Raw genomic sequence first — 16115 nt, forward strand, 5'->3', positions numbered from 1 at the left:
ATGCGTGTGAGAGTATCTCTAGCGGACCCGTATAAGTGGTCAAACCCGTAAAAAATTTGCGTTTTACAGTTTTGGGCGAAAAAAGTATCCAGAACAGAAACCGTAAAAGTAGTCCAACCCGTAAAAATTTTAAGCGCCACCGCAAATGCACTCCCGAAACCCTTATCTTTGGAGGTTGGAGGGCCGAATATAGGGGGCCCCGTATACCGATCAAACATTGTCGGAGCAAACACGCAGCCGCGGAGTTTGCCGGAATCTGCCCTAAACTCGCCGGAATTCATCACGGCACATCAAAAAAGGCCGCTAGACGCCGCAATCGATCGCCGCCGGTTCGAATTGGACGAGCTGGACATCGTCATGGCCTCCCATGACCTCAGCCTGGCCGCCGGAATCCTCCCGACGTGGCAGGCAAAGGGGCACGGCTCGCCTGACAATAGAGCAAGGCACGGACGACGGAGGCGACGGGGCGTGGCCGGCAAGGCTGGGCGCGGACGACGGAGGCGACGGGGCGTGGCCGGCGAGGCTGGGCGTGACCGGCGCGGTGATGGGGCGTGACCGGCAGGGACGGGGCGCGATCGATGGGCGATGGGGCGCGGCAGACGGGCGACGTGGCATGGTCTGTGGCCGACGGGGTTGGGCGCGGCCGGCTGGAGGAAGGGGCGGCAACGGCCGGACTTGAGGAAGGAGCTCTTTATTCTAGATTTACAGTTTGTTTTACAGTATCTGTTCGGCCGCGCTAGTTTTCGACCCGCAAACGTGATTTTCGTGAAACTGTAAACGCATTTTGCGGGTCAAGTTTTTGCAGGGTTTAGCTGGGTGAAAGTGAGCAGGTAGTAGATAGGTACGCTCGAGTAGGAAGCTGGATGCATGTTCCCGCAAAGGAAAAAGAGGATGCTGGATGCATGCAGATACCGGAGTAAATCGACTGACCTAAAAACGAAAATCAGTTTACTTGCACCTAACCGTCCCTTCCAGATGCATATGCCTCTGGGCCAGTTGTCTAGCAGTAATAGTCTTTTTTACCGCCCGGCCGTTTGCCAGCTGATGTCAAAGATGACATCATTCGCATGTTTAGCCGTATTCATGCGCGCATCCGGCCATCCCGGCAGGGGAGTGACGAGACAAATGACGGATTTGTTCGTCAGCTACTACGTGTAGCGTACGCGCGTGGACGGAGATCACCGAAGCGCTGGTTTGATCACTGGTGAGGCTACGTGCGCGCGCTCCTCTTTATATACCTGCGCACGCACAGGGCGAGGACGGCATCCCTAAAATTCGGATATTGCTCCCGTGTCCCGGCCGTTTTTCTTTCAGAAGACATGGCTGCTCCTGGCGCTGCTGCGGAGGTGCAGGTGGAGGTGGAGGTGAGAGGTGGGGCGCTGGAGAGGGGCACCGGCGGCGGTGGCGGCAGGAGGAAGCCGCAGGGGTGGAAGTGCATGCCCTTCATCTTAGGTACGCTTCACAAGTTCACTTCTACTACTAGATTTCATTTCCATATCTCTCGATCTGGTCTGGTTTGTTTTTTTCATTTCTACCTGCTTTGCGTGCGTGCGTGCGTTTTATCTGGATCAAAGTTACAAGACTGTCAAATTTACAACTTAACATACATTTATGAGCGTAAAATAGGTCAGTTTTGCTTGGGTTGAACCGTTGAAGGGACAGCAGGGGCTTTAGTCAGGTTTTTACTTTCAGGTGCGTCTACCCTTGTATCACAAGTGGTCTGCCGGAAGTTAAGACTCAAGAGTACAACACCAAAAGTCAGGTTAAACACATGAAAAGTACTCCCTTTATCCCATAATATAGGACGTTTTGCAAGCTAACATAGCTTGTGAAAACTTCTTATATTATGGGATGGAGGGAGTAGCTCCGTACGGCACGTTGATATTGTTCTTCACATGAGTAGACTCAAAATAAACCTATTTTTATACTCTACAAAGAAATGGGTCGATGGTTATGCGTTAATCCTCCGTTCCTAAATATTTGTCATTTTAGAGATTTCAAATGGCCATCACATATGGATGTACATAGACATATTTTAGAGTGTAGATTTACTCATGCTCCGTATGTAGTTACTTGTTGAAACCTTTAGAAAGACAAATATTTAGGAACGGAGGGAGTACTACCATAGTAATTGTACTTGTCAGTGTCAGACTAGGGATTATTCTGTTTGGTTAGCTATTGTAAGTAGGCTTGCTTGTACGTGAGCTTCATATGGACTCGGGTCTTGCTAGCTTTGATAGTTCGTGTAGACTTAGGTACTTAGCAGCAGGTCGTGGCTTCGTATATACTACAGGCTAATGCACGTTTCACCGCATTATTCTTCATTCATAAGATTAACCCTTTTGTTCTTCAATTGGCTATTACTCCCTCCGTCCCACAATTCTTGTCTTAAATTTGTTTAGATACGAATGTATCTAATACTAAAACATGACTTGATACATCCGTATCTAGACAAATCTAAGACAAGAATTTTAGGACGGACGGAGTATTATCTGTTGTTTCGTTTTGGATCGTAGTCTACGTTAGCTTGTGTTTTTTTCCCGCAAATAAAAGGGTTTTAATTATGCCCTAGCAGTTTTTTTCCATATATCTTGTAGGGTTGTTGATGCAAACTGTATACGTTCTGGGGAGAGTGGAGATGTTAGATGCGTGGTTGGAGTCCTTACGCCCATTTCGGCTTCGCTGTGGTTGTGGGACCTAGAGTTCTTATTTCACATTGAAACCGTGTAAATGTTGTAACAATGCTCACATGGGCCGGGCCATGAAGCTTTGGCTCGCTCGGCTCGAACTCCCTGCTCCACTTGCTAGCTTCAGGTTTTTTTTTCGCTCATTCCATTGCTAGGTCAGAAAACCAGGCTACATATTTTTTATTTAAAAAATTCATTAAATCAAAAGAAGTTCACATTTTTTTTAAAAATGGATTTTAAAATGTGTTTTGAACTAAAAAACATGAATTTAAAAAATATAATGGATGTCAAATAATGTTGGCGAATTTGAGAAAGATCCACAGATTTAAAAAATCACATACTTTAAAAATATTCATGAACTTTAAAATTATTCATAAATTGTAAAAAAAATTGAATTCCAAAAAATGTTCTTAGTTTCTTAAATGTTCAAGACTTTACTAAATACTCATGAATTAACATGTGAAAAAAATAAAACGAAACAATAAACAAAAACACGAAAAAAATAACAGGAAAAAAACAAAAGAAAAATTATTAAAACATGTGAAGAACACAAAAAGAAAGAAAAAATAAAAATAATCAGGCAATACCTTCTCAAACTGACCGCCCCACCGATACACACCCTTACACGTGGGGTTCATAGCATTCCCATGGCCCCTTATGCACCATATTGCTTCAAATCTAGGGAGCTTAGAGCATCTCCAGCCGTTCGGCCCTCCAGGGGCTTGAAATAGCGCCCCCTGGGGGCCAACCGACGATAAAATGCGCGTAGGGGCGGTCAGTTTCCCAACCGCCGCCTCAAGGTCGCCCCAGACGCTATTTTAAAAAAATCAAATTCGGCCAAACACGACAGAAATTTGGAGGAAATTTAGGCATTTCATTGATATTTGTCAAATTAAAAACATAATTTAAAAACAAACTAAAAACAACAACAACAACAACAACTACTACTACTACTACTACTACTACTACGCGGCCGCCCGCTGCACCGCCTTGAGCCTTCTACATGCTGAGGAGCCTGTAAAAGTTGGTATAGTCATCGCCATCGTCGCCGCCACCATCCTGCACAACGCCTCCGTCCTTGATGCACCCTTGACCCGCGTCGCTGACGCGTGGGGGGTTGGACGGCCCGGGCGCCTCGTCGTCACTGTTGTCGAGGATGACGATGTCGCCCTCGTCGTGGCCGCGGCGCCGGGTGGCGATCTCCTCGAGGGCGCAGCGCTGGCGCTCCATCTCCTGCCGGACGTAGTTGTCCAGCGCCCATTTCAGGCCGGTCTCCTTGTCGGCGGCCATGGCCTCATGTTCCTTCTTCATGGGGAGGAGCGCCGGCTCGGTCTTCGGCTTGACGAGGCGGGAGGAGGAGACCGAAGGAGAAGGGATGCCACCCTCCGCGCGTATGCCGCCTTAGCGGCGTCTCTCGCGGCTCCAGCTTGGCGGGGAGGAGCGCCGACGACCCGAAGGATAGAGGGCCCGACGAGGATGAGGACGCCGTCTCCATGCGCCTCGGCTTCCAGGAACTGTCGCGGCGGCGAGAGAAGGAGGGGGCATCTGGTACGCCAACTGTGGCGCGTTGCTGGCCTCGATGTGCTCAGGGACGTCGTCGAGCGTGCGCCCGAGAAAGCCCCACCATTGGTGCCGCCCCTCGGAGTTGAGGCGGCCGCGGGGTTCAATGCCGTTCGTGGCGGCAAGCTGGTCGGCGTGGCGGCAGTCAAAGTATGTCGTCCATAGCATGTGGCTGTCGGGGGCGTACCTCGGCTGGTTCCGCGTGCTCTTCGACAGCGACAATCTGATGCGCGTGATCTCGGCGCGCCGGTTAGCACGAGAGGGCGGCGGTGGCACGGGGACTCCGCCGGCTCTCAGCCTCCACGAGCCCGGCACTTGCATGTCTAGCGGTGGTGTGTAGTCTGCCTCGTAGAGGAGGCGGGCCTCGTCGTCGTGCAGGTGGCGGCGGCCGAAACCGTTGGACGCCTCTCATTTGCCGGGGTAGCGCTCGGCCATGGTTGTCGGAGGGGAGAGAGGGGAGTGGGGGCGTCGGTGGCGAGAGGGCAAGAGGGGCGTCGCCGGCGAGAGGGGCGTCACCGGCGAGAGGAGAAGGGGCTGTGGCGAGGGAGTGTGTGGTCACCGGCGAGGGAGGGGCGGCTTTTATAGCGACAGGTGGGCGGCGAGTGGGCGGCAGCCATGTGTACGCGTGGCGGGAGGGGGCAGGACGCGCGTCGCACGCCTTCACTGCGCCGCCCATGAGGAATCAATGGAAGGCTGACCAGCGACAGCCTTCGCATTGATTCCCCACGGGAAAAAAAGGCGATGAGGACGACAAACATGCCTAGTCACTGACTCGGCGGGTCCACCAAGATTTCGCGCCAAAAATGTTTCCCCAGGTGCCCTCGGGGCCCCCTAGCGCGCCGGGTTCGGCCTGGGTCCGTCGGCGCCAAATTCGGACCTAACCGGTGAAAAGTGGGCTTCTAGAGGCGCGGCTGGGCCATTTTTTCACGCCGACGATAAAAAGGGGCCTATTGGGAGGCGAGTGGAGATGCTCTTAGTATCTTATAATAGATATACACGTGAGGTTACTTGAGTTTTGTACGGTGAGTTGAGACATTGAGAATAAAAGAACAAAGGGCATGATACCAGCCCTTTGCAAAAGTTTTGTGCATGTGTATTTGTCTACTTTAATGTGATTGATCTTGAGGGCGACATCTACATAAATGAGTGTCTGACATTTTGTTCCTATGCAGCAATCGCTACATTTGAGAATGTCGGGTCACTTGGGGTGGTAGCAAATTTGACGATCTATCTTGTGAAGCGCTTCAATTTTGGGCAGCTCACAGCTACAAACACTACCAGCATTTTCTTCGGCACGCTGAACTTCGCACCGTTGCTAGGTGCCTTCATCTCCGACGCCTATTTGGGAAGGTTCAGAACCCTTGCCTACGGGTCCTTCTTTAGCCTCCTGGTATGTCTGTGCCACGGTCAAAGCTTGTTTATCAGCTCTGTTTCACCTTCTTGTATTAGCAAAAAGGAATATAATTTTTTTTATTGGGATAACTGGCCTCCCGTTGATTTCCATTAAAGAAACCACTAGATGTTTTACAAAACGGTCAAAATACAAAAGAGTAGAAAAAATCAGCCACCAAGGAACTATGTGCATGTGTTTGGGCATCCACCAAACACCCCTAGAGCTACCTTAAAAGATTTACGTAAAACATCGCCGGCCTCCTAGCCAGCCAGCTAGCCAGCAAAATCTTGCAGCAAGCCACTAGCAATAGAAAAACTCCAAAAAGCACAAATACACAAAACTTAATCATGTGGAAACAATACTAAAAGATAGCATCCGCCCTTCAATTCTCCTAGCCACTTGTGCCCATAAATGCCTTCACACCTACTCCTCCCAGATCACGTCTTTGATCATTTGGACACCTTCTTTGAATAATTGTCTGCCTTGTCCCTTTTGAACAAACGCCCAAAAGGAAATGAAATTGCATAAGTAGAACACTCACCAGCAAGATCATTAAGAAATTTATTGCTAAAACAAGCATTTTTTCTAGTTTTCCAAATTGCCTAGCACATTGCAAGAGCCCCCACTAAGAATCAAGCTTCTTTGTTCTTTAGGAAAAGATGTATCCAATCCACAAATAAATTCCTAATAGATATGACACTCCAATAGGAGTTCTCTTAATCTTTAAGATGATCCTTTTTAGTAGTAGCCAAAGGTAAATTATGATCTTCAAGGGTATTTCCAACTTCCAAAATTATTTGTAGTGTACCATCCCATTTCCTCTGAACTGCAGATAAAGGGATCTCAGAGTGAATTTTCGTAAATCTAGTTTCCAAACCACTATATCCTCCCTGGCATTCAGAGCGACCTTGTGAAATTTTCCCAATTCCCCCAGCATAGTCATTCTGAACTTATTCTCTTTTGAGAAGGTAACATTGTATAGTTTTGGAAATTTGAGGTACAAAGGTCCTCCTTTTATCCATTAATCTTCCCAAAAGAGTGTTCTTGCACTATTAACAACCAATCTTCTTGTGTTTGTTGGAAGATGTGATTAACCCCAATTGCTAAAAACATGGCCCACATAAGCTTTATCTCCATATGAGACAAAGTATGCCTCCGCAAATATTTTCTGTACGAGCATGTTGCCATCTTCTTGTCGTCGTCTCTAGTTTCTAGATCCACTTGGATAACAAGTTATCATTGATTATTTTTAAATCTAGAATACCAAATCCTCCACATTCCTTAGGCGAGCTGATAGAAGGCCAGTCGACAAGATGATATTTCTTTAGCACTTTAGTTTCTTATTGTATCATTATAGCTCTATGATGGTCCCATATCTTCTCTAGTACTTTTCGAACTTCCAACAAGGTGGGCATATATAGAAGAATGTTTCTTAGACAAGCATTAATCAAGTACCCATGTCACCAATAGAAAGAATTCCCTTTTTCCAATTACGCATTTTTTTCTCAATAGTTTCTTCAACATGGATCCATTAATAATTGTTGAATCTTTTGTTATCAACTGGCATGCACAAGTATTGAAAATGTAGCTTCCCCACATTGCAAATGATGATATCACTATAGGCATATTTTTTATTTGTAACATCTCCCAGGCAATAAATCTCACTTTTGTGAAAAAAAATTAAGCCATGAGACTTGTTCAAATATGCACAAGATGAACTTTAAGTTCTCCGCACTCTCAAAATCATCATCTGGAAGAAGTGGCATTTTCAGCATATTGTAAAATAGCTAACCCATTATCCCCCATATAAGGAACAAGTTCTCAAGTCAACCATTTCATCTACTCTTGTTGTGAGCATTACCTGTCCATCAACAATGATATCAAACAACTAACGTGGCAACGGACCTCCCTAGCTATCTCATTCCTGTGTAAGCTGGGGGTAGGGCCCAATCGTATCATTTACTTTAATTGTCACCCTACCACCACCTACAAGTTTCATCATCTAGTAACACCATTTATGACCAAAACCTTTAGCTTACATTAATTGATATAGAAAAGGCCATTTGACCTTGTCATATTTCTTTTTAAAAGTAAATTATCAGCAGAATCCCACTTTGTTTCTACCTACAGACTTCATGAAGCACAATAACACCTTATACTACGTAACTACCACTCAAGAAGCATGTTTGGGAATCAAAAATCACTTTCTGAATTATCAAACCCGACCTTTTTGCTACAACTTTTGAGAATATTTTATAACTCACATTAGAGAAAAACATATGGGTCTGAAATTACTAATCGTAGGATCATTAGGCCTTTAGGTATCAAAGAATGACACCATGATTGAATCTTTCCACATCCAATTTGAAGCAAACGCGAGATTAGTCATCATTGTCAAAATAAGTCTAACAAATGGATGGAATAACCAAAGTTGTTGATTGATTAATATGACAAATGGCATGTCCATAGAACATGAGTCAATGATGAACAATTTATCTGCTTATTACCAAAACAAAACTTGATGCATTAGCACATGAAATTTATTTACTTGGTTAGTTGTTCTAAGCAATTACTATCACAAACTAATTTTTTTTTGAACAACTATACTAAATTTCCTACATGATATTCGCAAATCACATTAACTAATATGTTTTCATTTCCCATAGTCTAATACACGAATTTATTTTGTGCTACAACAGGGAATGCTAGGATTAACTTTGTCTGCATCAGTTCCAGCTTTCAAACTTGCAGACTGCAATCAAACAATTCAATTAGGTGAACATTGCAATAGTCCATCAACACTCCAGCTGAGTGTGCTATACCTATCTTTAGCATTTCTAATCATTGGCGGTGGAGCAATCCGACCATGCAGCTTGCCCTTTGGAGTAGACCAATTCGACATGACTGACAAAAATAGTCAAAAAGGCCTAAATAGCTATTATAACTGGTACTATGGCACAACTACCATTGGCTTGGTGTTTTCTATGACTATTCTCGTCTACATTCAGGCTACCATCAGCTGGCCAATAGGATTTGGCATACCAGCATTCTTCATGTTGTTGTCAATTATCATTTTATTTATGGGTACTAGACTTTATGTCCATGTACCACCAGAGGGAAGCATCTTCACTGGAATTGCCCAAGTTTTACTAGCATCATTTAAAAAGAGAAGAGTCAAGCTTCCAAACTCGGACAATATAAGTCAGCAAGAGTTGTTGCTATTCAACCCTCCCACGAGGGGCCATCGTATTTTCAGATTGCCACTTACTTCCCAGTTCAGGTAAACTAAACAAGTAACCACAGTGTTTATCAATAAAAAGTAGACACGGTGGAAGTATCGCAACACATCCACAAAAATAACATTTGATACCATCCCATTCCAAAATTCCCAGGTTTTTCCAAAGGAAAAAATGAATAATCAAATTTTGTTGTTAATTTTTCTCAATAACTTATTACCAACATCTAACAAGTTCGAGGACCTGTACAACTAGGGGTTAGAATAATACAATGTATATCCTTTTGAGGGACTATATCCTACCTTAGTATAGTGTCTTGTACGCCTTGACAACATCATTAAACAACTATTTACCAAGTCGCTTGCGAGAGTGTTTATATATGCTTAACATCCATGTAGAGTGCTCGCTCCCTAAAAAATATACAAGATCGTTTAGATCACTAGTCATCTAAGCAATCATATTTGTTTACAAACGGAGTACTTGCTAAAAGCATTTAGAATCCAATATTGGTAAAAGTAAGCCATATTGTTGCAAGTAAAGTGAGCAAAAAATTGCATTCTTATAATATAAATAACGTGTTAGGCATACAAAACAAAATATTAATAATTTGAAATAATTATATGCTAGATGCTAATGTATACCCACCATTTATTGTCATTTGTTCTCAGGTTTCTTAACAAAGGTGCGGTTTTAAGGGATGGTGATATAAATGATGATGGTTCCGCAAGAAATTCGTGGGAGCTTTGCAGTATCCAACAGATAGAAGAGGTTAAATGTTTGATAAGAATTGTTCCTATTTGTATATCTGGCATCGTATGCTTCGTCGCGTTGGTTCAACAATACACCTCTACAAGCTTTCAAGCATTAACAATGGACTGTCACCTTGGAACACATTTCGAAATCCCTCCAGGCTCTGTTATATCCATATCCTTTATCGCCCTAACTGCATTCCTGCCAATTTATGACCAAATATTGGTACCTATAGCTAGAAGATTCACCGGAGTGGAAAGTGGAATTACACTTCTTCAGAGACAGGGTATAGGATTGGTGATTTCTCCCATATCAATGGTGGTAGCAGGGCTTGTTGAACACAAAAGGAGAAACTCGGCATTGTCTAATGGAGGAAAATCACCTATGTCAGTCTTTTGGCTCGCCCCCCAACTGATTTTAATGGGTATTGCTGATGCCTTCAATGCAGTTGGTCAATTCGAATTCTATAATAAGCAGTTTCCAGAGCAGATGCTAACCCTAGCAGGATCCCTCTTTTATGTTACTTTGGCTGGAGCAGGCTATTTGAGTACTGCTATGACAAACATAACAAAAAAAGTGACTACCAGAGATGGCCACAATAGCTGGATCGCAGACGATATTAATCTCGGCAAGCTTGACTATTACTTTTATTTAATTGCCCTTATGGGAGTACTGAACCTTTTCTACTTTCTCATATGCTCCCACTACTATCAATACAAATCCATTTCACACTATGCTGAGGAACCCATCAAAATACAGACCAAGGAAGAGGTAGAAGCAGAGATGGATCCTAGTAGAGATGCACCTAGCAAGTAAATATTGTACGGGATATTTGTCCCGCACACAGTATATACTTTGGAAAAGTTTCATCAGGTCTTCATGTTTTACTACATGGCATATGACATTATTATCTTTTGAATGTGATGAAGAACAAGTGTGCCTTCTTTTAGTCAGGATGTATGACTGTTACCCAAGGAGTATCAACAAAGAGCTAAAATGTCTTCTGTATTTCAATTTGATGTAGTGCGAGTGTTTGGAACATAGTGAACCCAACAATTTTTTACAAATTTTTCTTTGTTCAATAATAACTTAATATTGGTGGAGCTTAATTAAGTCTGTTATTTATCTGCAACAACACATAACATACTTGCTAGTACATCTTCATGTATGGTTGTTCTCGGAAAGAAAGAAAGAAAAACTTATGTATGGCTTGTTACTTCTTTTGAAAATAGTATATGTTTGAAACAGTTTCTGAAGTTTCACCCTATATGCCCTAGGGATTAAACTCGCCTGCAAATTATAATAAAAGGCTTTTATAACTTGCTAGTTTACTTCACTGGAGGCATGGTACGCACATAGTTGATTGGTTTCATCTAATTGTTTTAGGCCCTAGTCCGATCCAAAAATGATATTTATGTAGTGTAAACATTTTTTTTTGAACTAATGCTATATACCTAAATAGTCGATCATCACTACTAGTTTTAGCTTGATATGCACACATGCCACATTATCAAAGGCCCATCACTACATGTATGGAGAAAGTTTTTCATGATTAGTTGGTCCCCACTACTTATATTTATCTCAATATGCACACATTCCACCTCACCACACATGTCACTAGAATACATAATACTACTACCTATATTCTATAAATATACTTCAATTATACAATAATCAAATACAATATATAATATGTATTTTAGTTTTAGTTCATATATTATTAATGTAAATATTGCATATGACCAAATCTCATTGAGATATATTGCAACCGATTTTGTAGCAACACGTGGAATATATTACAGTGTAATCATGTTGAGAGTCTTTTGGAGAAATCCTATCCATCGCTTAATGCGTTAAATTGTCCCCATAAAGCTTGGTGTGCCAGTGCATCAAGTGTCCCGCATGGCTCCTCTAGCTACCCAGAACTTTTGTTCGGAAAGGAAGTTTACGTAGGATATGTAACAAACTTACGTGAGTCTAGCAACAGATGAAAGAAATACCATACTCCCCTAACCCAATAACCATAAGTCCATACTCCAATAGGTCTAGTATTTTATTTCAACACATGACATTTCATCTGGTTCTCACTCACCTCCTTCCCACCTCGTCGATTATGCCTCAATGTTCACACAATGACAACATGTTTGAATGTTGTCAATCCTAAAACATCTCTCTCTCGGCATATGGTGATAAATCTGCATTTTTTCTATGAGATTTAGCGCGACATGCTTGCGTGGTTATATATGTTCTTCTCGTTTCTCATCCTGGTTTTGCCGAGGTGTCTATTTTCAATCCGGATCGGCACTGGTATGAAACAAAGAAGGATCATGCACTATTGATGAAGGTTGCACTCTAAATAGCATTTTTTTAAAATGGTTAATAGGTAAAATAACAACATATTCATATTAATTATACATATTTTTCTAATCAAATTATACATACAACATGTTCAATTTAAAGTTAGGATTTAGAAGATATGAATATTAAAAAAACATTTGATATGTATTACGGTTTGATTAACCCAAATATCAAGGGGATTTCTGCAAACATGAAAATCTGACTTAAAAGTGGCGTGGGGTTGATTAACAGAAATACCATGGAATTTTCTGAAAAAGCCAAAATCAGACTTCAAAGTGGTTGACTACCAGAAACATGAGGGAGTTTTATGCAAAATAGTGTGACGGACCAAGAATACCTATTTCGCTTATTAGTAGGTAATAGATTATTGGGAAAAATGTAGTTGTCCCCACAACATATATCACCGCAAACAGAACTAAGAACTAGTTGGGCTTCATTCTAAAAGAAAAAACCTAGATGAGCTTATTTTTGACAATCCTCTCTTCTCACGGCTGAACCAGACCGTGTTTTGTACCGCGACGACTATTTCTCGCTTTATGCGAGAGTCCCTCCTGACTCGCTGAAGATCTTTCCACAACGATGAAGTTATCGGGCCAGCCCAATTTTGCTTTTTTCCATTCGCGAACGCTTGTTGCGCTTTGTTCGCTCATTCGATAGACTGGTTTTCGATCGAATTCCTTAGCTATCTGAGCTTCCTTTGCTGGTTTTGCTATCTTTTTCAAAAAAAAATCTTGTTTTATCATTAGTTCTCCGGTTTTTCTTTTTTTTTAAAAAAATCTTCATTTATTCCCGTTTTTTTCTTTTCTTTGTTTTCACCAGTTTTCTTTCGCTTCTTCTTGCAAAAAACACAGCAAAAAAGTGCACATAAGAGAACTCGAACTCGCGCCGCAATAATGTAGGAATTGGTTAGCGAACCACTATGCTAGTGATTGACAACAATGCAAACTATTTAAGAACCATCATAGCCATGCTATTTATTAATTATTACACAGTAGCACTTAGATTTTTTTAAAATTGTAAATTTGATTTTTTATGAAAAAACTCCATAAATTTTTTAAAAATGTTCTCAAATTTTCAAAAAGTTCGAGAATTCGAAAAAAAGTTCATTAATTTTTTTAAAAGTTCATCGAATTTGAAAAAAAATCGTCGTATCACCGAATCTGAATAAGGTTCATCGAATTTGAAAAAATGTTCATCGAATTTGAAAAGAAAAGTTCATCATCTTTTAATAAAAAGTTCATCAAATTTGAAAAAAAAATCCATAAATTTTCAGAAAATAATCGGTGCATTTAACAATAAAGGAAGAACAAGAAAAAATAAATAAAAATGCGTGGAAACTGAATAGTGGAATAAAAATGTGCGGAAACTGAACATTGGACTGGGAAAACCGAGTATGATAATAAGGGCATGTACAGTGGTTGATAAGACTATATTATCTTAAACCTTGCATGCAATTTAGTGATGACAATAAAAATATGTCTACAATGAATTATCACTTAGCATAATAAAAATATCTCTTAGCCTTATCTACAATAACTAGTTATTCTTAAAAATATAGTCAGATATATTGTGCTAAGAGATCATCTCTTAAATAAAAAAAGATAAGCCTTTTTTATGAATTCTTTCTCCTCCACCTCATCATTTATCTATATTTGTGACAGCTCCTAAGGTATTATATTGTACATGTGGTAAATGGTAGACAAAAGCAAGAATGTACGAAGTCGTCTAGCCTAGTATTTAGTGTTGTTGTCTTGGAACATTCGGGTTTGGATCCTATCGCCCGCATCTTTTTTGGAGTGGTTTAAACAAAAGAAGAAGAAAAGTATATGAGCCGACCCAGCTTGAACGGTTTTAGGCACCTGTTTGCAAAATGCACATGAAATTTCATAGGGGCACCTGTTTTGTATAGGTAGCTATTTTTTAGGAGCAACTAACAAAGGAGTACTCCTTCTGTTGCCCGTAAGGGTCAGTTGGGGCGGCTGAGAGCGCAAGTGTTGCCGCCACATGTCGCGCTCTAGGCGCTCTCTTCGATTTTTATTTTTATTTTATTTTTTTGCACGTGTTTTTGGCTTTTTAGATAGTTTCTTTTCTGGGGTTTTTTGTCTTCCCCCGTTTTTTTTGCGTGGAAAACATGTTTTATAATTTTTTTTCCCTTCTTTCGAGAGAGGCACGAATTTGCTTCCGAGAGAGGCATAATCGTGCCGCTCGAAAACGGAAAAAAACGCATTTTTTTCCTTCTACGAGAGGTACAGTCGTGTCTCTCGGAAACGAAAAAAAACATGTTTTTTTCTTTCTGCGAGAGGCACAGATTTGTTTCCGCGAGGTGCATAGTCATGCCTCTTGGAAACAGAAAAAATATGCATTTCCTTTTTTTCCTTCTGCGAGAGACACAGATTAGCTTTCAGATTTGCTTCTGCCCGAGGCACAGATTTGCTTCCGCGAGAGGCATAGTCGTGCCTCTCGTAAACGAAAAAAAATGACTTTTCTTCCTTCCACGAGAGGTACACATTTACCTCTCGTGGAGGCACGGATTTGCTTCTACTCCGCAAGGAAAAAAGAACACGCTCCCTGTTTGGTTTTTCTTGTCTGGTTTTTTTCTTGATTTTTTTGGTCAAAACCTCTCAACACGAGATCTAGTTTTGAAGATCTTGATGCGAATAATCCGATGGTAAAACTATTTGAGATTTGGACCCACGGTTTAAAGGTAAAACGTTTTGAATAAACGGACATACGAGAAAAAGAAAAACTCGCAGGTTGCGACAAATGACGCACATGCAGCCACCACTTATCGGAACCTACCTAGGTGGGAGTGACCTTTGTGTAGAGTGCTTCTTAATTAGTAATTTGGAGTTTTTTAGGCAATGTACAACATTTTTTTCCCTGCAAAAAAGTACAACATTTTTTTAAATTGGCAGGCATTATTTTTAGATGGACGCTGATAACGGTCACACGTGTGATGGGAGCAACACCCGCCCACACGCCCTATAACACACAGATTGTGCCACATGCATGTGGGAATCTTTTTGGATTTCCAGTTTTTAAAATGTTTTATCTTTTAAATGAAAAATCCGATTGAAGATCTATTTTCACCATTAAATCCATCGCGACGAGATCTTCAAAACTAGACCTCATGTCAAAATGATTCGACGGCTTTTTTTTTTGGTTAAAAGTTGTCATGTCTATTGCACATGAATTGCCATGGTGTTTATACTGAAGTTGCCATGATATGTTTCAGATATTTTTTTCTACCTTTAAAAGTAAATTTTGACATATTATAAAACGGGGAATTAAGAAACTAGACTTACCATGAAACACAAACTAAAATTGCCATGATACATGCACTTAAAATTGCCATGGTTCATACAAAAAATAATTTCCATGATCAAAGTACTGGAATTGCCATGGTCAAAATACTAAAATTGCCATGATCTATATCTAAAATTGACACATGGCAACTTTAGGGTAAACACTATGACAACTACAGTGTAAACATCATGACAACTTTTGTGTAAAAAAAATCGTTGAAATATATCAACATAGGACCTAGTTTTGAAGATCTCATCGAGACGGATTTAATGGTGAAAATAGATTTTTAATTGGATTTTTTAATTATGAGATAAAATATTTTTAAGACAAAAACCAAAAAGATTCCCGCTGATTTCATTTGTTTTGACGTGTCAAAATGAATGATAATGAAGGTGTTTGGCCCATATTGCTTTGTGCCACATGTGTGGCGTTATTATTTGGGTTTTAAATTGACCTCCCCCTAAAGAATTAATATACTAGATTATTATCTGTCGAATTTCGGACATTTAGTAATTTCTTCATCATGGAAATGCATTCTACTGATTATCGTATGCAACCGTCTGTATGTCGAGTCTGACTGCTTGGAGGTGGCGGCCGGTGAGGCCATGAGAGCGATTAGTTGCTTGATTTCTCCTTTGCAAAAAGGAATAAAAAAGGAGAAGCTTGATTTGAATAATGAAATCTTGCATTTGTATGGATGGGATCGGGTAGAAACCGGAACCAAGTTCCCTCAGAAAACTATCAAAGCACACGGCATATCGAGGTGCTCGTTCTCCATGACCAGGACCTGACATCGAACATTTTGGCTTGATCACAATGTCTTAG

General features: G+C 41.3%; 1 protein-coding gene across 1 annotated transcript; it reads left to right on the forward strand.

Moving 5' to 3' along the window:
* The first annotated feature begins 1319 nt into the window (after window positions 1–1319).
* On the forward strand, window positions 1320–10442 carry LOC123067740 (protein NRT1/ PTR FAMILY 2.12-like). Its single transcript, XM_044490406.1, has 5 exons — window positions 1320–1452; window positions 5420–5637; window positions 8340–8920; window positions 9545–9644; window positions 10062–10442. Exons 1-5 carry the CDS (start codon window positions 1320–1322, stop codon window positions 10440–10442), a joined length of 1413 nt encoding a protein of 470 aa, XP_044346341.1.
* The last annotated feature ends 5673 nt before the right edge of the window (window positions 10443–16115 follow it).

The sequence above is a fragment of the Triticum aestivum genome, chromosome 3B (genome assembly GCF_018294505.1).
Source record: "Triticum aestivum cultivar Chinese Spring chromosome 3B, IWGSC CS RefSeq v2.1, whole genome shotgun sequence".
NCBI lineage: Eukaryota > Viridiplantae > Streptophyta > Magnoliopsida > Poales > Poaceae > Triticum > Triticum aestivum.

Bases quoted from the DNA above. Each gene is read 5' to 3' on its own strand.
- LOC123067740 (XM_044490406.1), top strand. From the start codon at position 1,320: ATGGCTGCTCCTGGCGCTGCTGCGGAGGTGCAGGTGGAGGTGGAGGTG. The intron at 5,638-8,339 runs GTATGTCTGTGC...GTGCTACAACAG, and splicing joins GGTCCTTCTTTAGCCTCCTG to GGAATGCTAGGATTAACTTT. The intron at 8,921-9,544 runs GTAAACTAAACA...ATTTGTTCTCAG, and splicing joins CCACTTACTTCCCAGTTCAG to GTTTCTTAACAAAGGTGCGG.